A 25,587-nucleotide genomic window follows, 5' to 3' on the forward strand; every position below is an offset into this window, starting at 1 on the left:
TCTAGTTACAAAAAATTGCTGAGGTGGTACATGGCCCCCACTAGAATTTCCATGCTTTGCACCATGTACCAAATATGGTGGAAATGCCCTTAAATACTTACATTCAGGATTAGAAGTAACAACTTGAAGTATTCTGTACCTCAGGTTAACCTACCCAGATGACCTTAATAATTTTTTTTTCATAAATTTGACAATGAAATCCCTTAATACACAATTGACTTGTGACATATATGCTACTAGCTGCCAGTTATAGCAATAATGAAAAATTGAAACAGTCAAAATATCTATAGACTTTGTTAAACACAAATTAATTTTGCTCATGGTTAACAATGAACTCACTTGCACACTACATAATACACAAAACAAATATGACAATACATGGGATCCATGGATTCTCTCTTCCTCAATTAACCCCTAAGACCCAGGAGGAATGACCCCTTTCTTCTTTCTTTTCCTATGATTATGTCTATATTTATGCAATTTTCTTCATTTCTGGCTGATGCCTGCTTAGACCTAGACAGGAAATAGCCTTTTTCTTTCTTTCCTTATTCTACCTAATTAATAGGTTTGAATGGCATGTGGCTCATGGATCTGTCTATACAGTTCCTTGAAAAAGTATTCAAAACCCTTTTTGTCGTGTTACAACCAAAAACGTAAAAGTATTTTATTGGGATTTTATGTGATAGACCAACACAAAGTGGCACATCATTGTGAAGTGGAAGGAAAATGATAAATAGTTTTCAAATGTATTTACAAATAAATATCTGAAAAGTATGACATGCATTTGTATTCAGCCCCCTACTTTGTAGAACCATTTACAGCTGCAAGTCTTTTTGGGTATGTCTCTACCAGCTTTGCACATCTAAAGTGACATTTTTGCCCATTCTTCTGTGTCTGTGAACAGCAATTTTCAAGTCTTACCACAGATTCTCAGTTGGATCTAGCTCTGGACTTTGACCAGGCCATTCTAACACATGAATATGCTTTGATCTAAACCATTCCATTGCAGCTCTGGCTGTATGTTTAGGGTTGTTGTCCTGCTGGAAGGTGAACCTTCCAGTCTTTTGTCTTTTGCAGACTCTAACAGGTTTTCTTCTAAGATTGCCCTGTATTTGGCTCCATCCATCTTCTCATCAACTCTGACCAGCTTCCCTGTCTCTGCTGAAGAAAAGCATCTTCACAACATGATGCTGCCACCACCATGTTTTACGGTGGGGATGGTGTGTTCAGGGTGATGTGCAGTTTTCCACCACACATAGCATTTTGCTTTTAGGCCAAAAAGCTACATTTTGGTTTCATCTGACCAGAGCACCTTCTTCCACATGTTTGTTCCACATGGCTTCTCGCAAACTGAAAATGGGACTTCCATTGGCTCTCTATTAACAATGGCTTTCTTCTTGCCACTCTTCCATAAATGCCAGATTTGTGGAGTGCACGCTTAATAGTTGTCCTGTGGGCAGATTCTCCCACCTGAGCTGAAGATCTCTGCAGCTCCTGCAGAGTTACCATGGGCCTGTCAGGAAAGGCTTCGCCATAGTACAGATACTGTTTCCAGGCGCACATGTGTGCGCATGTGCCAAATGCACACAAGCATGCGTCAACATTCACACCGCATGCGCAAACGGGAACCCACATCTGGCGCCAAACAGCCTATTTAAACAGGGCTTCAGCACTGGCTAATTGCTGTTTGATCTACAGTGTTCTATGTATGCCCCTGTGTTCCTGATTCCTGCGTTTGACCTCTGATCTTGACCCAGCTTGCTTCCAACCACTCCTGTCTGCTATTTGTCCTGACCCCTGGCTTCACCTCGGATTCTGTATCTGCCTGCTGCACCTGTTGATCCTACAGCCGTTGTTGACTCTGCCTGTGACCCCATTACTCTGCTGTCTGCCGTTTATCCAGGATCTGTTCGTCTGTTACCGACCCTGCTCATCTGACGCTGCTTCCAGCTCTTCCAGCCTGCTACAGCTCCTTCAGTCTAGCTCTGTATCTTCTGGCACCTGCTTCCGGCTGTGCATCCACAGTCTGTCATCGGCCAACCAGTCTGCTCGCTTCCAGCTTATCCTGCTGGCATGTCTCCTCCTGGCTTTCTTCCCAGCTACTACCTGCACAGACTACTGGACTGATCATAGAGGCTCTTACCCCACTGTGCTCCAGCAGCTACTGACTCACCTCCAGTGGTCCTCGAGCCAGAGCTGTATGAGAGGCCTTCCTCTGCACATCAGGCTCACCAACCAGGTACATGACAGGGCCTCATGGCTTCTTCTCTGATTATTGCTCTCCTTGCCCAGCCCACCAGTTTAGGTGGACAGTCATGCCTTGGTAGGTTTGTAGTTATGACATACTCTTTCCATTTCAAAAGATGGATTGAACTGTGCTCTGTGAGAGGTTTAAAGCTTGGAATATTTATTTTATAATTTAACCTTGCTTCAAACTTCTCTACAACTTTATCCCTGACCTGTCTGGCCTGGCCTTCATGATGCTGTTTGGTCACTAAGGTTCTCTAACAAACCTCTGAAGGCTTCACAGAACAGCTGGATTTATACTGAGATTAAATTACACACAGGTGGACTATATTTACTAATTAGGGGACTTCTGAAGGCAATTGGCTCCACTATATTTTAGCTAGGGGTATCAGAGTAAAGGGGGCTGAATACAAATGCACGCCACACTTTTCAGATATTTATTTGTAAAAAATGTTGAAAACCATTTATCATTTTCCTTCAACTTCATAATTGTGTGCTACTTTGTGTTGGTCTATCACATAAAATCCCAATAAATTACATTTACGTTTTTGGTTGTAATATGACAAAATATTGAACATTTCAAGGGGTATGGATACTTTTTCAAGGCACTATACCTAGAGATGAAGAATGTTTATTATACCACATTTCATATTGTTCATTGTGTGTATCGGTGTAACTGTATAGAAGCATCCCCAGGTAACAGTAAAGACACAGTGAAGGTAAAATGTATTCTTTATTATAGTATTTCTGTATAATCTGACATTTCTATCCCACAAGTTGTAATTCACTTGTATAAAAACACAATAAACAGATTGAAATATAAACTGTAAATTTTGCATCTGTTCTTTCTATGCTCCATAACATCACTGACCATAAATTACTCATCCACGTGGGGGGGGGGGGGGTGGAATCTGGAGGCCTCTTCGCTTTTAAAGGGGGCTTCCAGATATCAATAGGTCCTCCTCCCACAGACCCCCACAACCAAAGGGCCAGGGTTGTGGGGAAGAGGCCCTTGTCCTTATCAACATAGGGACAAAGTACTTCATCAGAGCCCCCCCCCCTGCATGTTAAATGTTCCTAAGATAATTTTTATAGATCGAATGTTAGGGTTGTTACATATGCCTGGCATTGAATGTGCATCAAAAGTGCATTGCAATGTGTTGTGACACAGTTCTGTATGCTGTGCTGTGGGTGTGTTGATGACCTGTATTTATTTTGCTAGTCAAGTCTGTAGAAATCTATAATGCAATTAAATATGCATCAATATTTGTTAACATGTAGAAATATACGTACTTAAGGCTGCTTGTGAACTCTTTAAGCATAATGTAAACAGATTATTGTTACTTAGCAATCACCTATTTCTCTAATTTTCTTAGTGTCATTTTCAGTTTTAGTTTGTTTAATAATAGCTTGCATAGTTACTGAACTATGTTGTCACACTAAAGGCCCGTACACACGTACCGATTGTCGGGCGATCGATCGGCCGTCAAATGTCCACGGCTGTCGTGTTTGTTGTTTGTCTGCTGAAAAGTGCTCAAAACTTGCCCAGGACTTTTGTCTGCTGACAGAAAATGATGTCAGAACGTTCGACGCACGTCCGCCGCTACAAAAGAGGAAGTGAGTGTTTGGCCGTGACCCTTCTGGGCATCTCGCGCTGATTTCGGTAGCATTTGTTTGGTTGACGACATTTCTCTATTTTCCGAGACATCGTTCGAGAATTCATTATGGCGACCGTGAATTCGACCGTTGCTGTCGTTAGTGTTGGAGTTTTGGCTCTGAGACGACGTACGAGCAATAGGAAGAAGAAGCGGACCTCCTGGACGAAAAATTGGTTGCTTAACCGTGATCAATTTTCTCATATGTCCTTGCTGAGGGAGCTCCAGGAAAATAATCCTGACGACTTCAGGAATTATTTGAGGATGACGGATCCCATCTTTTACCGTCTTCTTGCCCTGGTGTCCCCCTATAGTCTGAAGCAGGATACTTGTATGCGGGTTGCAATTACTCCTGAGCAAAGGTTAATTGCGACTTTGAGGTATCTTGCAACAGGGAGAAGCCTGTAGGATCTGAAGTTCACCACAGGCATCTCCCCCCAAGCACTTGGAGTCATCATCCCTGAGACCTGCTCTGCCATCATCAAGGTCTTGCAGAAGGACTATATCAAGGTATGTTTTATTTTTTACATTACATTACATGTATTAGTCGTTTCACCCGAATTATGATGTTTTTGGATGTACAGCAATTGACACAGGCCATTATTTTGTAACTACCCTCTGTCCGCATGCACATAGTAGTAAAGATGTAGATTATCTTAACCATTTGTAAAATTACCCACTAACCACCCCACCATTCTCTCCTATGTGTCCCTAAACGCATTGCGTGTTAACAGTATTTTGAATTTGTGTCATTTTATTACTTTCCCTCAAACAATTATTCATTGGCCAATGTTTTAGTACCTAGTTTATGATTTATCTTAAATACATCAGTCCATCCATTCCCACCTATGATTGTGTATATTTATGTAATGATGTTAAAACCTTCACTGACCACAAGCCCTTATTGATGTATAAATGCCCAGTTTTACTTACCCATCCCCCCACCCACATGCTAAATCTAAAAGTCAGCATATACCAAAGCTCTAGCTCAGAGGTCTTCAAACTATGGCCCTCCAGTTGTTCATGAACTACAATTTCCATAATGCCTAGTCATGTCTGTGAATGTCAGAGAATTACAAGGCCTCATGGGATGTGTAGTTCTGCAACAGCTGGAGGTCCGTAGTTTGTAAATCTCAGCTCTAGCTGGTGAGTATAATGGGCCATACACACTATAAGATTGTCAGAACAATTTTTCCTTACGATTTACCAAAAACAGATAATATGAGGTCAAACAAACACTTTCAAATCCTATGCAATCTGGCAGGCCCTTGCACTACATAGAAAAGGTAAATCTGCAGGAAAAAGTCTTCAGAGAATCTTATAGTGTGTATGGCCCTTGACAATATAAGAACAATAGGAGGTGTAAAATAAATGTATGTAGATGTTACATCCCCAAATCCAAACGATTGCCTTCCTGTTGTTTATATTTTTAAAAAGTTGCATAAACATTTAACAGACAACTGTGTGTGTAATTAATAATGTGATGTGCTCAAGCACTAAATCTTTTTTTTTTTTTGTCCCACAGTTTCCTTCAAACGCAGAGCAATGGCTGGAGATTGCTGCTCAATTTCTGGAGAAGTGGAATTTTCCCAATTGTGGGGGTGCTATTGATGGGAAGCACGTCCGCATTGTCCCCACTCCGAATTCCGGCACATTTTATTACAATTATAAAGGATTTTTTACTATAGTCATGCTAGCCATAGTTAATGCAAACTATGAGTTTATTTATTTGGATATTGGCAAAAATGGCCGCAATTCGGATGGGGGAGTTATTGAGCAGACGGAGTTCGCTCGTCGCCTTTATAACGGCACTCTGAACCTGCCATCCAGGGATCAAACCGTTGAGGGTATGAGCTTTGTTTTTATCGCAGATGATGCTTTTGCGCTTGGGGAGCATCTCATGAAGCCCTACCCTCAGAGGAACCTCACCCCCGACCAAAGGATTTACAACTACCAGTTGTCCAGAGCTCGCAGAGTTGTGGAGAATGCCTTCGGGATAATGGCCAACCGGTTCCGGATATTCCTGACGTCCATACACCTGGCACTGTACAAAGTGGATAACGTGGTCTTGTGTTGCTGCATTTTGCACAACTTCCTACGCAGGAATGCACAAAATTATGTATTGCAGCAACTGGATACTGACCCTGCTATGCCAGGTACAAGTGGAGAGGCCCAAACTCGTGACCAAGTGGAGTCCATAACGTCAATGCAAGTTGGACGCTCAGGATTGGCATCACAGAGGGCCCGTCAGATCTGCCAGGAATATCTGGACTATTTCGTGGCAGCAATCACTGTCACACACCCATTAATGTTCTAAACTATTTTACACACAAGATAAATGTCAGAGATATAAGATTTTTCTACACATTAAACCAAAATTGCAATGATTCTGTATTGTGGATTCTAATCATTTGGGCACATATGCCAAACATAATTCAAAGTGATGATGGCCATGTGTTATTTTTTAGCCAGTGGTGTAAATACAAGGGCCTTCTGCACCCCATAAAATTTCCACAAACCCTCTCACATTGAGAACTAGGTCACACCCAAGGTTCATCTAATGTCACCTTACATTGGTGGTCATTGTCCAGAAGGTGCCCATACTATATATTTCATATAATACATTAGGGTATTAACAACGTACCTACACCTGTTATGTTGTGTTCATTTATGACATCCTTCTCACTGCCCACCAATGTTAGGATATGTCAGTGTTATGTGAAACGTGATCATTGTTCATCTCAAAGTGTTATATATAGGTAATGGAAAGTGAACTAGAGCAATGAACCAGCAATACACTATAGATTACACTGATCTCCCTACACTGATTGCTACTGGCAATATCAATGCCATATTGAATCCTATGACTGCTAGTACCTTGAGTGTTGAGTCACACTTATGCGATGCGGGAAGTCTGCGACTTTGCAGCCTTCCTGCATCGCATAAGGGTGACCCGCCACTTACTTTTTGCACACGATTGTATTCCACAAGTGTGAAGCACTGTGCGATCCAATCCAGATACATCAGAAATAAAGGGTCATGTGCGACTTGTGTGCGTGTTCAGTGCGAATGTAGCCATACAAAGTGTATGTCTCAATTCACACTGCACATCTGATGGCATGTAATATCGTAGCCCACTGCTCCTTTATTACATGCGATCAGATGTTCAGGCCAAAATCAGCTATACAGTTTGTATGGCTCAATTCGCACTGCACTCGCACAAAAGTTGCACATGATGCATTTATTCAGCCGCATCAGGATAGGATCGCACAGTCGTTCACACTTGTGTGATCCGATCCTGTGTGAAATGTCAGATCGCACTGTGATATGCATTAAAACTGGGGGGATCTTTAACATTTCATTGACACCTCCAGCAACTCGCATATGGCAGTGTCCAAAATGCTTTCATTAACCGCTTCCATACAGAGCAGTTAGACACCCTTCCTGCCCAGACCAATTTTCAGCTTTCAGCACTCTCACACTTTGAATGACAATTGCTCAGTCATGCTACACTGTAACCAAACAAAATTTTTATCATTTTTTTCCACACAAATAGAGCTTTCTTTTGGTGGTATTTGAACACAACTGGGGTTTTTTTTTTCGTGATATATGCAAAAAAAGAGCAAAAATTTTGAAAAAAAAACACTTTTTTTTAGTTTCAATTATAAAATTTTGCAAAAAATTAATTTTTCTTCATACATTTGGGCCAAAATGTATACTGCTACATGTCTCTGGTAAAATTAACCCAAATTAGTGTATATTATTTAGTCTGTGTGAAAGTTATTGAGTCTAGAAGCTATGGTACCAATTACTGAAAATTGATCACACCAGATGTACTGACTGCCTATCTCCTTTCTTGAGGCCCTGAAATGTCAGGACAGTACAAATACCGACCAAATGACCCCTTTTTGTAAAGTAGACAGTCCAAGGTATTTAGTAAGAGGCATGGTGAGTTTTTTGAAGTTGTAATTTTTTCCCACAATTCTTGGGAAAATGAAGAAAAAAAATTTTTTTTCTTTTTTTTCCCACAAAGTTGTCAATTTATAAGCTATTTCTAACACATAGCATGTACACAGCAAAAATTACACCCAAAAATACATTCTGCTACTCCTTCCGAGTATGGCGATACCACATGTGTGAGACTTTTACACAGCCTGGCCACAAAAAGAGACTCCACGTCCAAGAAGCACATTCAGGCGTTCTAGGAGCATAAATACACATAAAACTTTCTTACTACCTATCACACTTTTCAAGGCCCTAGAGCACCAATACAATGGAAAAGTCCACAAAATGACCCCATTTTGGAAAGCAAACACTCCAACGTATATTCTATGAGGCATTATGGGTCGTTTGAACATATGATTTTTTTCCACAGGTTTTTGGAAAATGTGGGAAAAAAATGAAAACTTTTTTTTTTACACAAAGTTGTCAATTTATAGGATATTCCTAACACATAGCATGTACACAGCAAAAATGACACCCCAAAATACATTCTGCCACTCCTCCTGAGTATGGCAATACCACATGTGTGAGACTTTTTCACAGCCTAGCCATATAGAGGGGCCTAACATCCAAGGAGCATCATCATGCATCCTAGCCACTTGCCTAGGCCTATTTTTGACATTTGGTGTTTACAAGCTAAAATCAGTTGTTTTGCTAGAAAACTGCTTAGAACCCCCAAACATTATATATATTTTTTTTAGCAGAGACCCTAGAGAATAAAATGGAGATTATTGCAATATTTTTTATCACACCGTATTTGCGCAGCGGTCTTCCAAACGCAATTTTTTGGGAAAAAATTCACTTTTTTTAATTAAAAAATAAGAAACCAGTAAAGTTAGCCCAATTTTTTTCCATAATGTGAAAGATAATGTTACGCCGAGTAAATAGATACCCAACATGTCATGTTTCAAAATTTCGCACGCTCACGGAATGGCGACAAACTTTGGTACTTAAAAATCCCCATAGGTGATAATTTAAAAATTTCTACAGGTTGCCATCTTTGAGTTACAGAGGAGGTCTAGGGCTCAAATTATTCCCCTTGCTCTAACGATCGCGGCGATACCTCACATGTGTGGTTTGAACACCGTTTACATATGTGGGCGGGGTTTCTGTATGCGTTCGCTTCTGCGCGCGAGCTAACGGGGACAGGGCGCTTTAATTTTTTTTATTTTTTTTTTTACTATTTATTTTATTTATTATTTTTTATTTTTACACCGTTTAAAAAAAAAAAAATTGATCATTTTTATTTCTATTAAAAGAAATGTAAATATTCCTCGTAATAGAAATAGGCACGACAGGACCTCTTTTTTGTGAGATCTGGGGTCAAAAAGTCCTCAGATCTCACAAGTACACTAAAAGATAGAAAAAAAAAAAATTATTATATAAAATGAAAAAAAAAAAAAAAGGACCTTTAAACCGGTTGCTAGGCAACATTTTCCGTAGCTCCGGTCCTCCAAGACCATAGAGTCAAGTGAGGGCAAGCTTGCCCTCACTCGACATCCTGTCTGTGAGGATTCGGGACCGGATCGTTTTCCCCGCTGCCGGCGGGTCCGGTAAGCGAGGAAAAGGACCGGAACGCGTCTTTTGCCTCTTCCGCCATCCCTGAAGGGTGATCCCACGGCGAATCCGCCGCTGGGACCACCCTTATCGGAAAGCCAACCGTCCACCGTTTAAAAAAATACCAGGGTTATGGCAGCTATCTGCTGCCATAACACCGGTATTTAGGTTTAAACGGAGGACGTATATAAACCTTTTTGGACTTGGACATGGTGGCTGTATGAAGGGTGACAGGTACTCAGGTACTTTGTTGGGCAGGTGACAGGTACTCTGGTACTGATGAGCAGGTGGCAGGTACTTGGGTACTCCGATAGGCAGGTGACAGGTACTCGGGTACTCTGATGGGCAGGTGACAGGCAGGTGATAGGTACTGATGAGTAGTACTCACTGACTAATAGGTGATACTGTACTGATGGGTACTGATGATCAGTACTGATACGTGATAGGTACTGATGAGTACTGATGAGTAGTGATGGGTACTGATGAGCAGGCGGCAAGTACTCGGGTACTTCAGGCGTCAGGTACTCTGATGGGTAGGTGACAGGTACTCAGGTACTCTGATGACGGGTACTCCATTGACAGGTACTCAAAGTACCCGAGTACCTGTCATCAGAGTACCCGAGTACCTGGCATCAGAGTACCCGAGTACCTGTCATCAGAGTACCCGAGTACCTGTCATCAGAGTACCCGAGTACCCGTCATCAGAGTACCCGAGTACCCGTCATCAGAGTACTCGAGTACCTGTCATCAGAGTACCTGAGTACCTGTCATCAGAGTACCTGAGTACCCGTCATCAGAGTACCCGAGTACCTGTCATCAGAGTACCCGAGTACCTGTCATCAGAGTACCCGAGTACCTGTCATCAGAGTATCCGTCATCAGAGTACCTGAGTACCTGTCATCAAAGTACCCGAGTACCTGTCACCAGCCCATCGTACCCAAGTACCTGTCATCTGAGTACCTGATGGGCTGGTGACAGGTACTCGGGTACTTTGATGGGCTAGTGACAGGTACTCTTTATTGGGGGGGGGGCAATCAGTGTGTTTGGGGTGCACTGTACTTGGTAACTAGCTGTTACCACACACTCTTCCTCACACAGGATCAGTGTGTGAGGAGGAGAACACGGTGACAGCTAGTTACCGTGTTCTCTGTTGACATTTGTGACCGGCTGTGATTGGACACAGCCGGTCACGTGGTAAAGAGCCAATTTCATTGGCTCTTTACCTAGATCGGGGATCGACTCTGTCCGAGGGACGAGCCTCGTCCCCGATCGCTGCTCTGCGCGCCCCCGGGGGCGCGCATTGCAGAGAGAACGAGCGGCTCGTGCTGGAGCCGCTCATGTGATCGGCTGTGATTGACACAGCCGATCACGTGGTAAACAGCCAATTTATATTGGCTGTTTACCTTGATCAGGGATGGGCTATGTCCGAGGGACGAGCCTCATCCCTGATCGCGCCGCTGCGCGCCGCCGGGGGCGCGCCGCCGGGGGCGCGCACTGGCTGCTAGAACGGGCCGACGTCATATGACGGAGGCCCGGATCTAGACAACCACTTTGCCGACGTCATTTTACATGACTCGGTATGGAAGTGGTTAACATTTAAATATTTGAATAGGACAGCCATCATACATTTAGTGCTTCTTTACACAGCTTTAGACCTGGACCCCCCAACGAAAGTCAAATAAAGAATTGAACACACATTGTTGAATGTAAAAATGTTTTAGTAAGAAACATTCACAGGGTTAGGGTTAGGGTTAGGGTGTTCTAAATTGTTTTTCCCAAACTTGGGTACACTCTTAACATAAGTGTCATAAAAATATCATAAAAGATTACAAAAAATTTGTAACATCAGGAACCAATACAAACATTAAAAACGTAGAAAATATTTTTTTTTAAATTTGGAAAGCATGTCCACAAAATCACGCATTTTGGATTGCAATGCCGTTGCAGTTTCCTTTATTTGCTCTAGGTCTGAGCAACATTGTAGAGCCTCACGGGTTAATTTGGCCAAAGTGCAACTATGTAAAACATGATCTGTAAAAAAAAATACAACTGAGTCAATGTGAATCACCTACATGAGGTCATAATACAGAAACATTTGGTGTCCAGGTTATCTTAAATTGCTCTCGAGTTAATACCTACCCTGTTCTTATGCTCTTGGCTCTTCTTCTTCCTCCTGTCCTCCTCTGATCCTGTTGCTGATGATTCTGCCGGTCTCCTGAGCTTACTATATATTCATTAGGGTTGTGAACGCATGATGACGTCATTGTGAGGGCATGGTCGTAATGTATATATATTAAGCTGCAGAGACCAGAGACGGGCAGAATGCACGGCAACAGCATCAGATGAGGACAGGAGGAAGAAGAAGAGCCTAGGGCAAAAGAGCAGACAACATAAGAGCAGAAGATTGGACAGCAGAAGAGTGGAGAGGAGAAGATCCAAAGAGCAGAGTGGAGAAGACCGGATGAAGATATTTAAGAACATTTCATAAACGTCTCCTGTCGTTATTCACATACACTTCCATTTATGTGGTTAATGTGTAGGGGTACTATGTACCCCATACCCATTCACATAGGGATTGGGGTCTGGGATCTGAGGGCCACCCTTTTTTAAAGGTTGCTTCCAAAGTCCTAGGAACCCCCTGGCCGCATGACCCCCCAAAACCACCATACAGGGTTGTGGGGATGAGGCCCTTGTCCTCCTCAACATGGGAGCAAGGTGCTTTTGGGTGTGGGGTGCAGAGCCTCCCCTGGCCCAAAGCAACAAAACCCCCCCATGTTGAGGGCATGTGTCCTGCTGTGGTCCAGGAGGTGTTTGGTCCGCTTGCTTGTCCCCTTTCCTGGCCTGACAAGCTGCATGCTTGGATAAGGGTCTGGTATGGGTTTTGGGGGTAACCCACGCTGTCTATTTGTTGTGGGCCTACCCTCAAACTCAATACCACACACAAAAGGCCTGGTTGTGAAATTGGGGGGGACACCCACGGTGGGTTATTCAATTTTTCTGTGTAGTTCCCCCTCAATAATCTTCACAGCGCAAGTGGCCCCGCAAGTCAGAGCATCCTGATCCAACTTGCGGTGCAACTTCCATTCAAATAAAGAGGCTCCCATAGGGAACTAGTGTTGACAATTGGAGGCTAAAAATAACACTGATAAAAATCATTATGAAAAAACCTATGTGGGCACACAATTGGGTCTCCGACACTTGGTCCAGGATCCTCAACATTTTCGGATGTGCCCGCAACGCTGCTTGGCAAGTTGCCAGGAGATCTTGGTTCTGATCTGGCTGGGGATGCCACATCCTCGCATGACGGAACATCTGCAATGTAAATTTGTAAGGGAAAACAAGAATATAAGGTTAAACAATCATTGCAAATACACATATTTCTATGATCCCACTACACAAAAATCTGTGCCTACCAACCTTCATGTTGCTCTGGTGTCTGGTCACTTGTTGGCTCCACCAGGATTATTTCTGGAATAATGTCTTCATCTACATAATACAAAAGAGTTGCCATATCATAAAAGTCACAAGAGGTACATTTGTTAGGACATGGTGCCCTGCTTGATAGCTATTTTATGAACAAAAATTTTGACATGTACATGGTTATCTACTAAAAATATGGTACATTAATGTTTGACTGTGCATAGGAACCAATTACCTTTTGTAGAATCTGTGCCACCATCTGGGCCCATGTCCTCATCTTCTTCCTCCACTGCAGATAAAGCTGCCAAACCTCTTCTCCTCCTTTCCCATTGTTTGGCCCGTAGTTTTCTTTTTTCTCCTATTTCAAGGTTTGAATAATAGAATAATAATCTGTGATTAATATTAATGTTTGCAGAGAAGATTCATGCAGGAAAGAACGTTCGTTGCAACACAATACATATATTTTTTACTATGGCTTCCTGACTTTTAATGTAATATACTAAAAAAACACCAATAGATCACCAATCACGACATGACAAATAAAATGAGTAATAGTACTTTTTATATAGACATTAGAATCTAGACATGTTAATACAACATACACAAAATTTAAATAAACATATTACATGATAAAAAAATAAAAACTTACTTTTTTTCAGAATGCGATGGATTTGGGCAAGCTGATCCTGCTCACGTTGTTTGAGGTCGGACCATCGTTTTCTAATCTGATCTGTCGATCGCTCCACACCATATTTTTTGGTCAAACAGGCCACCACCTTATCCATGATGCGATCTTTCCTGGCATTGGGCCGATCATAATTTGCCAACTTCCCATCATAATCCATTCTTTCTAAAATTGAGACCATCTCCACCATTTCCCCCTTGCTCATGGGTGTAGCCCTTGTTTTTCTGGTGGCCCAATCACTTCGGCCCACACTTGATGAACTCTGAGATCTTTCAGACATTTTTCTTGATAAAGATTATTCCACTGCCTCAGGTGTGTGAGTGTCGCATGTAGGCCTGATCTTCGGCACGTACACACCCCTGCACAAGCCCGCCACTGGAGGAGGAGTTGACGCATGCGCTGTATTTAAAGGACGCCAGATCTTTCGGCCGACGATTCGCTAGCGGACATATCGTTGGTTGGAGCACGATCAATCTGCGAATCACGACTCTTCCCCACAAACAAAGGTACGACTATTTGATTAGAAAGTGTGTGTTTTGGGCCCTATACAGCTTTTATTAGGAATATCTTTATTATGTCCCAAAATACATGCTATTTTAATATGTTTTGTGTTGTGTTGTGTCTTGCAGGCATATACTGTCCTGCAAAATGGTGGACAATTTCACCAGCCATGATTTCCTCATCAGCTTCATTGATGAATTTAGGCAACTGCCCTGTTTGTGGCAAGTCAAATCTGCTGAGTACAAGAATAAAAATCTTCGAAAACAGGCCTATGATCATTTAGTGGCCTTCTACAAGCCCGTCTATGCAGCGGCAAATCTAGAGTATATTAGGAAAAAAATTAACAGTATTCGCACTGCATACAGGCGAGAGGTGAAAAAAAATGAAGAGTCCACCCAGTCTGGAGCAGCTGCACAGAATGTACATGTACCACGGCTGTGGTATTTTGACAACCTGCGGTTCCTGGCAGACACGTTGGAATCCAGGCCATCAATTTCCACGCTGCCTTCTTCTTTGGCAGAGGGCTCAGTGTCTGTTGATCCCAGCCAGGATGAAGATATCCTAGAGGGCAATTTGACTCAGGTATGGCATTTCACAATATATTGTCTGCTAAAAATGTAATCATGTAACAAAATTATAAGCTAAACCATAATTGACCCTTTATGTAAACGGACATAGCAAGGGGTTGGCATGACAGGCAACTGCCAGGGCCGCAGGCCAAGGGGGGGGGGGGTCGCAAAAACATTGGCATTGTTTTAGTGATTTTTTTAACAATCCACTCAGCCTGCACACCCCAGAACCCCCAGTTTGCAGGCAGATTCATGCAGGTGTAAAACATTGAGAGCTGCTTCATGCAGGTGTAAAACATTGAGAGCTGCTTCATGCAGGTGTAAAAAATTGAGAGCAGCTGAGCCAACAGACCAGGAGACTGAGACTGCCTCTCAATGCATCCCCAGCACACCTCCGGTTTTACAAACACTGCTGCATCCCCAGCACACCTCCGGTCTTACAAACACTGCAGCATCCCCAGCACACCTCCAGTCCTAACAAACACTGCTGTAGCCTCAGCATTCCTCCGGCTCAACCTTTTTTAAACCAAACTAACAAACTAACAGCTCCTGCAAATGATCCATCCATCCTTGCTTCCATGTCTCTGGTCTCTCACTCCGGGTCAGCAAGGCAGGTGGCTTCCTTATTCCTGTTTACCTGCACCGCTTCGCCCTCAATGCCCTACATCAAGCCCTCTGCAAGTTCAGGCCCCTCTCTCTCTGCAACCCCCCTCCTCTCTCTCTCACACCCCCTCTTTCTCTCCCTCTCTCTATCTCTCACCCCTCTCTTTCTTGTTTTTCACACCTGAGACAATGATTGCCCACTAGAGAGCTCTACACTGGGCAAACAAGGGACAAATGAGAAACATTTAATGCCCTTTTAGATTTTTTGGGGGGGGGGGGGGGGTTACATTTTTACATTGATCTTGGGGGGGGGGGGGGTTGTTGCCAAATACAGCTCCTCAACAAGGGCACTGGAGACCCTAGATATGCCACTGTATGTAAAGTCTGCTATTTGTTCACAATAATATAACAAACATGCATTTTTATATTCACTATAACATTCTAATCAATTGTTCATTTCATCAACAGGGAAGTATCACTGAGGAGGAGCCAGGTTGCAGCCAGTAGCCTGTGGAGCCCTTGGAACTCTTTCCAGCACCACCTCCTGCCAAACGGAGGCAAAAAAGAAAACATACCGATGAAATAACAGACCAATTTATAACTGAGGCCACCATAGCCCTACGTCGCAAACCGGAGGCAAATGAGGCCTTCGGGAACATGACAGGCCACATTTTAGGGCAGGTGGACCTCATGCAGCGGCACTATGCCAGAAAAATCATTTTAGATGTGCTGCAAAAGGCGGAAAGGGGCTTCCTTACAGAGCACAGCCACGCATGCGAGGAGCACCCATGCCCTCCACCTCCACAACAACCACCACCTCGCCAAATGCCACATGGCCAGTGGCAATATGGCCAGCATGATCCAAACCTGCCCTCATGGCAGCCGGATTATAGTTATCATCAATTATGATTTTTGTAACCCCCTATTATTTCGTTTACCCCTGTTTGTCATTTTTTTTATTTAATTTAGTCCAAATGGACCTTTTTTATGTTTAGGTTTTAAATACGGAGAGTATTAATATTTTCTTTTTGTTTTTTCAGAGCTCCAAAAATAAAGAAAATTGGAAATAAAAAATGGCGTATCTTAATTTGTTAACATGTTTAATATTGTACATAACCAGCAAAATATGTTTGATACATTAATTCATAAAATTATAAAGGGACATATCAATAGTTAGATCTTTGCTGTCAAAATACAAAGATAATGGTGAAGAGTTAAAATTATTTAATTCTAAAATTTGATAGAACAGATAGAATAGACAAACATTATCTTCATCATAACAGAACACATGCCTTTTTATTTGAAAAGTATGGCATTATGAGCAGCATCTTCCTTCTTCTCACATTTATCAAGATGAGCATGTGCTCCGCATTTCACATATTTTTTGGCCTGCCGCGAGCCGAAAGTTCTTTCTGGATAAAATGTTGAGTTTACTTGAGAAAATTCTTCCGGGACCTTATTTGGTTCTGATCATGCGTGTTGAGATTTGTAGCTGTGTGTCGGCCGAATTCTGTACTGACTGGCGAACAATCGGCCGTTCTGGTGTCGGCCTACAAAAATTTTAATGCTTGCAAGACCGATTCTGTTCGGCCGAGAGTGCGCTGTCGGCTGTCGGAAGCATCATACTAACAAGCCTACAATCGGCAGATCGGTCGTCGGCCGAAGCTTTTCGGCCGACGATCGGTACGTGTGTACGGGCCTTAAGATAGCAAAAAAGACTAACTGTATTCAAACCTGTCAATTTTGTTTGATTGAAACACATGTGTGTGTTTGCGTATGTGTGTCATTGTATATGTTTTCTGTTTTCACTAAATTTATTTCTCCATTGTGAAAAAAAATAACTTTGCTTTTTCAGCAGAGCATCCTTATGAATTATTCATGTATCTACATCTTCTGATTAAAAACATATTCCCTTCATGGCTGGAAATATTTGCAATGGCTGAACGGGTTATGGACACCCTGCAAACTGAGGATATGGAACTGTTTGCTCACCTTCAACGCAGTTTTCAAAGAGATATAACTTTCAACTCAAAAGTATGATTTTTTTTTATGTTTAAAAATATAAAAATATTGTTATACTATGCATTCCAAAAAAACAAACTTCGGTTTTTGGCTTTCAACCTACTAGCCACCTAGACACAGACATAACCTTAAATATCCATAAACATTGCTTATAATGGGGATACTAATAAAGGGGTCTATTGGACCACTTATTATTTTACTATAGTACAATGAATAGGTTATTCAAATATAACCCCCATTCATCCATTAATTAACAAACTGTTAGGGCTAGGCCATGTCTTCTATACTATTCCAGATTTCCTCATCTTATAGTCATATATACTGCTTCTGAACAGTCATTCGTAATTGGTCAACTTTCCTAGCCTGGGTAAGAGTGGGTAGGAGGAGGATTTGGGAGGATTGTTAGAAGAGTTTTCACAGCATATCCTGGAGCAGGTTCTGTTGATATCCCCCTTGCCTACACAAAGATTGTCCCAACAGTTTCTTATACATAGGTTATATTGATTTTTCATTGGCAAAACAGGAATAGCCCAAACTGCTCAAGATGCCAATGGACTCCAGTAGACCCTTTTCACATGCTTTGGAAGTGTTCAAAAATATTTAGATATAGACAAGCATTGGTGAGCACTATTAAAGGGTTTTTGAAATGCAGATTGTCATGGACTCATAAGTTTGTATTCTGAGAAATGTGGAAGAAGTGTATCCACCTGAGATAAGAATCCTGGTTTCCAGACTCCTGCTCCTTCTTCATAAACTAGAGTTGAATTGGATCTCTCTACACTCTCCTACATTTAAGGAATGGTGAGCCCACATTATTTCTATACTCCCAAGAAAGTGTTTGATCATCCAACATAGAAAAACTATTACATTTAAAAATTTCATAAACTTTGGGAGCAATAGTTGTCTGTTCCTGTTCTAGCTCCCCTTATCCCTAATTATACAAATTCTTTTCCATAGCTAAATGATTGCACAATATGAGATGTGTTATATTATGTCGATGTACATTGATACCTGACACCATAGGGTGGGTTACTTGAGACAATTTTTTTCAATTAAAATAATGAAAGATACGTGTACTCTGTAATGCATAACAGTTTTTAGTTTGTAAACATGCATGGTTGGAATGTGTATTTGTTTCTGGATTTTCATAGAAATGATCGCTACCTTTTTTGTGGCCTATTGTTGGTGTTGGGGGTATGGCTTTACATGTGTAGCCCTCTTTTGGGGTAACAGAGATGGGCCTCCCCAAACAGGAAACATGATATTGCACTAAACCTGTAGATAAATAAGAAAACCATAACCTTTGCTGGTGGAAGAGTGAGTTTGATAATAAAATTGGCAGTGCCTTCACCCAGGACAGGGCCTCTGCCAACAGAAGGGATTCCCTTCCTGGGCATTTAATCAGTAATCTAAACAAAGCAATTGAGAGCAGAAGGATACAAATTGTCAACATGGCATGATGGGTACAGCCTGGGCTGAGACAAACTACATTGATGGAATGTAGAGTGTGGTCCAAAATCTCAGGATAAATCATTTGGCTTTAGGAACTGCTGAAGTATTGAATCCAGTACACTTAATGCAGCACTTCTGAGAGACTGAAGAGATCTCTAAGTGGTAAACAGACAAAAAGAGCAAAGTGCTCAGACTGTGTAGTGGGTGTAAAAAGAACAGACAGAGGGCGCACCAGCCTAGCGCATTATCTTTAAAACAATTTATTAAAATAAAATAGCATACACATTGTACTCACAAAACAAGTTGGAACACGGGCAAACATGTACAATCAAGGACCACCAAGACTCTCCACTGGGCTTTCTCTGCTGATGCAGGCCGTGGTGGGATGTGGACCTCCAAAGAACAGCTTACACGTTTCAGGGTGTTCCCCCTTCCATGTGTAGTGGGTGTGTAAGCGTTTAATAAAGGAAGACAATTAGCAACTCACATTAAGTAAGACAAATTATGCTTATCATGGTTCTCAAAAGGATTCCCAGCTGGGGAGAACACCAAAGAAACTGTCACAATGGATACACTGCATATGGTCTGGATGGCACCTGCAATAGCTAAAAGAGATAGCAAGGGGGCACCAATCTAAGTGCAGCAAGGTGGAGAGTTGGACACAGCACAAAATAATTGGCAACTCAGTGTGTAGATGATCTCATGCATGACAGTCATTGGTGCATCTGCAGCTGGGAGGAGGGGGCATCCTGGATCCCATGATGGAGCTGCTGCTGCAAGGAGTGGTGTATGGTAGACATGTTGACCAGGCAGTCCCAAGACTGGAAGAAGTAAGCAGCAATTGAGACTAGATGAACTAGATGAACTGGATATGCATCCAGCATATAACATTAACATAAGCATATAGATGCACACCAGTATAGAAACAATGCAAATTTTATATAAAAAAAGATTATTAACAGTACATATATCCAATTTTCAAACAGATATGATCAGCAAAGAGTCCAATAGAAGTCCTGGTTGGATTGTGCACATATACCCTGGTCTATATAGCTCATAATAGACATACTGTCAGGGAACTTCCCACAAGAGAGCTGGATCTTCCGCCCACACTAATGCAGCGACGCCCAGTGGCCTATTTAAACCAGCCTGCTCCAGCCATTAGTTGCTGGATGATATTCAGCTTCCTGTTTCCTGCTTCCTGTGTTCCTGTTTCTGTTTACTTGGATTACCTGTTACCGACCCAGCTTGTCTCACCTGTCTTGTCTCTCCTCCTGGCTCCAACCACTGGCTTGTTTACCTACTCTGCTCCAGTCTGTTGTTCCTGTGTATGACCCCTAGCTTGCTCCTTCAGACTCCTCTACTGCTTGATGAACTGTGTTTGACCCCTTGGCTTGACCTTGACCTCACTCTTGTCGCACGCCGGGCTACCTCCTCCAGTCACCTTCAAGGCAACCTGCATTTCAGCACGCACTACGTGTCTACTACCACAGCAGTCACCTCTTCACCGGAGCTTGCCGCAGCTGGCGACCCCTGTTCCTTTGGGCACAGCATTCCCTGTCTCCACCTCCAGGGGTGCCTTGTACTTAGAAGTAGTAGAACCGCACTCAGGTAGATGAAAGTAAAAATAATACTTTTTTATTCTTCAAATCATAGATGAACAGACAGTGCAGGGGAACAGGCAATCCAAGGTTAACGCGTTTCACGGCACATACAGCCGCTTACTCATAACCGTAGTGATGGATCACGGAAATCGGTTTGATATACACATTCTAATTTGATGATTGATCGCAGGTTTGTGTCATCAACTTGATGTTTCTCAATTGAGAGACCGATAAGTCCGTGATTCAGCACCTGGGATATTTAGACATACATATGGGAGTGCTTCACAAACATGACAATAAATGTGAACAACATAAAAAGGTGTACAACATGAGTGATAATAACTATAATGATAAAATCATGTAATGCAAGAGGAAAATCAATCTCGGCATAATGCAGAGGAAAATATATATACAACAAAACATGAACATCAAAATGAAAATGCATTATATAAATACATAATATTGCATAACTTTCCTCTGTTATCTTGCATAGATATTGGGTCTCAAGACATGCCTATATCTAAATAGCAATAAATGATGGAAAATAATATTGGGAAAACAAATATAGATATCTTATATGAATGTGAACAATTGAACAAAAATAATATAACTGTTTCCCAATGAAAATATAAAAATATATATATGATGTGAAATATAAAGTGTACGTAGTGTATGCGTGTATGCAAATGTATCAAATGCAATACAAGTGTACACAATCACACACATGAGCATGCATGGGTAAAATGCTCAAAGCCATAAAAAATGATAACATACATGTACATGTAGGAGAGATACATATATAAGAAAAAAGTCATCCTACAAAAAAATCGTGCATGTATGCATAAATAAATATGGCAATCAAACCCAGCACCGTATATCTAGATCATCGTGTCAATCCTATATATTATAATCAAACCAAGTGCATGAACGTGAAGTATATGCAATGAATATGTGAAAAAGAAGGGAAGAAAGGGAAGGAAAAAAGGGGGGGGTAGGGAAGGGAAAGGGAAAGGGGAAAGAGGGAAAGAAAGGGAAAAAGAGGGGGGGGGGAGGAAAGGATGGGTAGTGACAGGTGATAAACAGTGAATGCAAAGGGTGTGTGAAATACCATGGTTGTCAGTAAAAGGCTATTGAATGAAATTTGTGAATAAATAACATGTTTGTGCCAATCATAAGAAATGATAGTGAAGTGACAAAAATAAAATTAAATTAAAATTAAAAGTGTGAGGATTGATAAACAACAGAAAAATAATGTAGACCATGTAAAGTGGTGAGTGAACCTGATAAAATGGGCGAAACAATCTGTTGTGTGGTGTGCATGTATTAATTGATGAAGATATGCGCTATGATGTGTGTGTGACAATAATGAAAGTGATGAAACTTAAATGTTGCAATAAAGATGTTTATTGTTGTAAACTTAATAAAAATAATGAAGCATGTCTGGAGACGCAAGATCATAGTCGAGATGAATATATTCCATAAACACTATATACATATACCCGTTGGAAAAAAGGAAGTAAAGAAGAGGTCAATGAACCATTGCAAAAAAGGGTAATAATGTCAACACATGCTGCAATAGTAAAAGACACACAATAGCAGTCGAAGGCAAACATAAAAAATAAGACTAATAAATAGTTAATTAATGCCAACAAAGCGGCGAGTTCATAGGACCAAAAACCAACGGGAAAAAGATCAACGGAGGACCCTCATAACTGTAATGAAAACAAGTGGTCAGAATAATCAATGGCCGCATTTGATGGATGTCATATAAATTGTAAATGCACACATGTGGACATATAACAATAACCACTGATATCAGAAACAGAACGAAGACGCTATGAATAAATTAGTGTATATGTTCCCTGTTGAAACAAGAAAATAGCACATCAATATTATATAGGAAGTTGAGCTCAGACTGGGTGAAGAAAAAATGAATACCAAAAGAAATAGGTTGTGGGTGTTAAAAGACGCCAAGGGAAGGAAGTCACTCATAGAAATGAGTGACATCCCATTCCCAGTTTAACCCATGAGGTATCCGTGTGTGTAACTTAAAAATCCAAAAAACCTCCCTTTTGCAAAGCAATTTAAAAATGTCACCACCTCGAGGAGGTCTGGTGACACGGTCAATGATTTGGACCTGTACTAAAGACATATCTCCTTGATGTATATTGTTGAAATGTTTAGCTATGTTAGTGGATTTTAAAGTACGGATGTCACTAAGGTGCTCTCTGAACCGATCTTTTAATCTACGAGTGGTTCTGCCTACGTATTGCATAGAGCATGATTTACATGAAATTAAATAAATGAGGTATTTTGTGTTACAGTTGAAAAAATCTTTGATGGTGTATACCCTCCCATCATGAGTAGAGACAAAATTGTCCCCGCTGATAATGTGTGGGCAAGTAACACAATCTGAAATGCCACATTTAAAATTCCCTTTACAGTAGAGCCATGTCCTAGATGTATTAGGTTTTTCAGAAATATAAAGACTGGGAGACAGGGAATTACCCAAGGTGGCTGCCCTCTTCGCTACTATATTCACCCCATCTTCAAGAACATTTGCACAAATATCATCTGTATATAATGTGGGCAATTGCTTTAGAATAATCTTTTTTATCTTGTTAAACTCTAAACTGTAGGGCAAAGATAATGTGATCGAAGGAATCATTTTTTTGGAACTCCTAGATTTCCTGGCATTTTTCCATGTTGTGTTCCTATGGTTGTTCCGGGTAACAATATCGTGTTGTGTATGACATGGGTTTCTTGAGCTATCTAATGTTAGAAGATCTGAGCGATCTTTATTTAAGGCGATGGAATAAGCCCTATTTAACATCCATTTAGGATAGCCCCTGTCCAAAAAACGATGGTATAATAATGTCGCTTGTTTCTTAAAGTCTTGTAAACTACTGCAAATCCTGCGAACTCTGAGAAATTGTCCTACAGGGATACCCTTAATCGTGTGAATTGGATGACTAGAGTGTGCGTGTAGTAAACTGTTACCAGACAAAGGTTTCCTATATAGATTGGATGTAATTCTGTTGTTCTCATGGCTCAACACAACATCCAAGAATTCTATTTTTTGTGCACTTGAAGTGCCTGTAAACTTTAAATTCAAAGAGTTGTGATTTAAGTGTAACAAAAAATCATCCAAATTCACACTGTTGTGACAGACAAAGATGAGGTCGTCTATGTGGCGATAGTAAAGTGCAATTCGGTCTCTAAATGGATTGTCACCTCCAAAGATGTGGGGTCTCTCCCACCAACCCATGTATAGGTTGGCGAGAGAGGGGGAGAACTTAGCCCCCATCGCTGCCCCACACCTTTGGAGGTAAAAATTGCCATCAAATGAAAAGAAATTGTGTTGCAAAAGAAATAACAATACCTCAAGAATGTAGGCTTGTAGTTCGGCACTGAGATGAGTACGTTGTTTAAGAAAAGTATCTATGGCTGTAACAGCAAGATCATGGGGTATACAGGAATACAAACTGGATACATCGCATGTAATCCAGATGTAGTCCTCCGCCCATGAAAATGCATCCATAATGTTTAAAAGATGTTTGGTATCCCTTAAGTAGCTGGGGAGTTCTAGTACAAGGTCCTGTAATTGACCGTCCAACCATTCACCCAATTTTTCACAGAGAGATCCAATCCCAGAGACAATAGGTCTCCCCAAAATTGGATCTAAGCCCTTGTGAACTTTGGGGAGATGGTGAAAGATGGATGCATTTTCATGGGCGGAGGACTACATCTGGATTACATGCGATGTATCCAGTTTGTATTCCTCTATACCCCATGATCTTGCTGTTACAGCCATAGATACTTTTCTTAAACAAAGTACTCATCTCAGTGCCGAACTACAAGCCTACATTCTTGAGGTATTGTTATTTCTTTTGCAGGATTTGCAGTAGTTTACAAGACTTTAAGAAACAAGCGACATTATTATACCATCGTTTTTTGGACAGGGGCTATCCTAAATGGATGTTAAATAGGGCTTATTCCATCGCCTTAAATAAAGATCGCTCAGATCTTCTAACATTAGATAGCTCAAGAAACCCATGTCATACACAACACAATATTGTTCCCCGGAACAACCATAGGAACACAACATGGAAAAATGCCAGGAAATCTAGGAGTTACAAAAAAATGATTCCTTCGATCACATTATCTTTGCCCTACAGTTTAGAGTTTAACAAGATAAAAAAGATTATTCTAAAGCAATTGCCCACATTATATACAGATGATATTTGTGCAAATGTTCTTGAAGATGGGTTGAATATAGTAGCGAAGTAATTCCCTGTCTCCCAGTCTTTATATTTCTGAAAAACCTAATACATCTAGGACATGGCTCTACTGTAAAGGGAATTTTAAATGTGGCATGTCAGATTGTGTTACTTGCCCACACATTATCAGCGGGGACAATTTTGTCTCTACTCATGATGGGAGGGTATACACCATCAAAGATTTTTTCAACTGTAACACAAAATACCTCATTTATTTAATTTCATGTAAATCATGCTCTATGCAATACGTAGGCAGAACCACTCGTAGATTAAAAGATCGGTTCAGAGAGTACCTTAGTGACATCCGTACTTTAAAATCCACTAACATAGCTAAACATTTCAACAATATACATCAAGGAGATATGTCTTTAGTACAGGTCCAAATCATTGACCGTGTCACCAGACCTCCTCGAGGTGGTGACATTTTTAAATTGCTTTGCAAAAGGGAGGTTTTTTGGATTTTTAAGTTACACACACGGATACCTCATGGGTTAAACTGGGAATGGGATGTCACTCATTTCTATGAGTGACTTCCTTCCCTTGGCGTCTTTTAACACCCACAACCCATTTCTTTTGGTATTCATTTTTTCTTCACCCAGTCTGAGCTCAACTTCCTATATAATATTGATGTGCTATTTTCTTGTTTCAACAGGGAACATATACACTAATTTATTCATAGCGTCTTAGTTCTGTTTCTGATATCAGTGGTTATTGTTATATGTCCACATGTGTGCATTTACAATTTATATGACATCCATCAAATGCGGCCATTGATTATTCTGACCACTTGTTTTCATTACAGTTATGAGGGTCCTCCGTTCATCTTTTTCCCGTTGGTTTTTGGTCCTATGAACACGCCGCTTCGTTGGCATTAATTAACTATTTATTAGTCTTATTTTTTATGTTTGCCTTCGACTGCTATTGTGTGTCTTTTACTATTGCAGCATGTGTTGACATTATTACCCTTGTCTGCAATGGTTCATTGACCTC

General features: G+C 41.2%; 1 protein-coding gene across 1 annotated transcript in view; it reads left to right on the plus strand.

Annotated features, from left to right (window-relative positions):
• The window catches only part of LOC309548122 (uncharacterized protein), a 537,501-nt gene that overhangs the window by 161,683 nt on the left and 350,231 nt on the right, over positions 1–25,587 (plus strand). Inside the window, exon 10 of the mRNA XM_082248087.1 lies at positions 17,095–17,273. Coding sequence (XP_082104213.1) covers positions 17,095–17,273 — 179 coding nt within the window. The remainder of the gene's footprint in view (positions 1–17,094; positions 17,274–25,587) is intronic.

Source organism: Pelophylax lessonae (genome assembly GCF_965119305.1).
Source record: "Pelophylax lessonae genome assembly, chromosome: 2".
Lineage (NCBI taxonomy): Eukaryota > Metazoa > Chordata > Amphibia > Anura > Ranidae > Pelophylax > Pelophylax lessonae.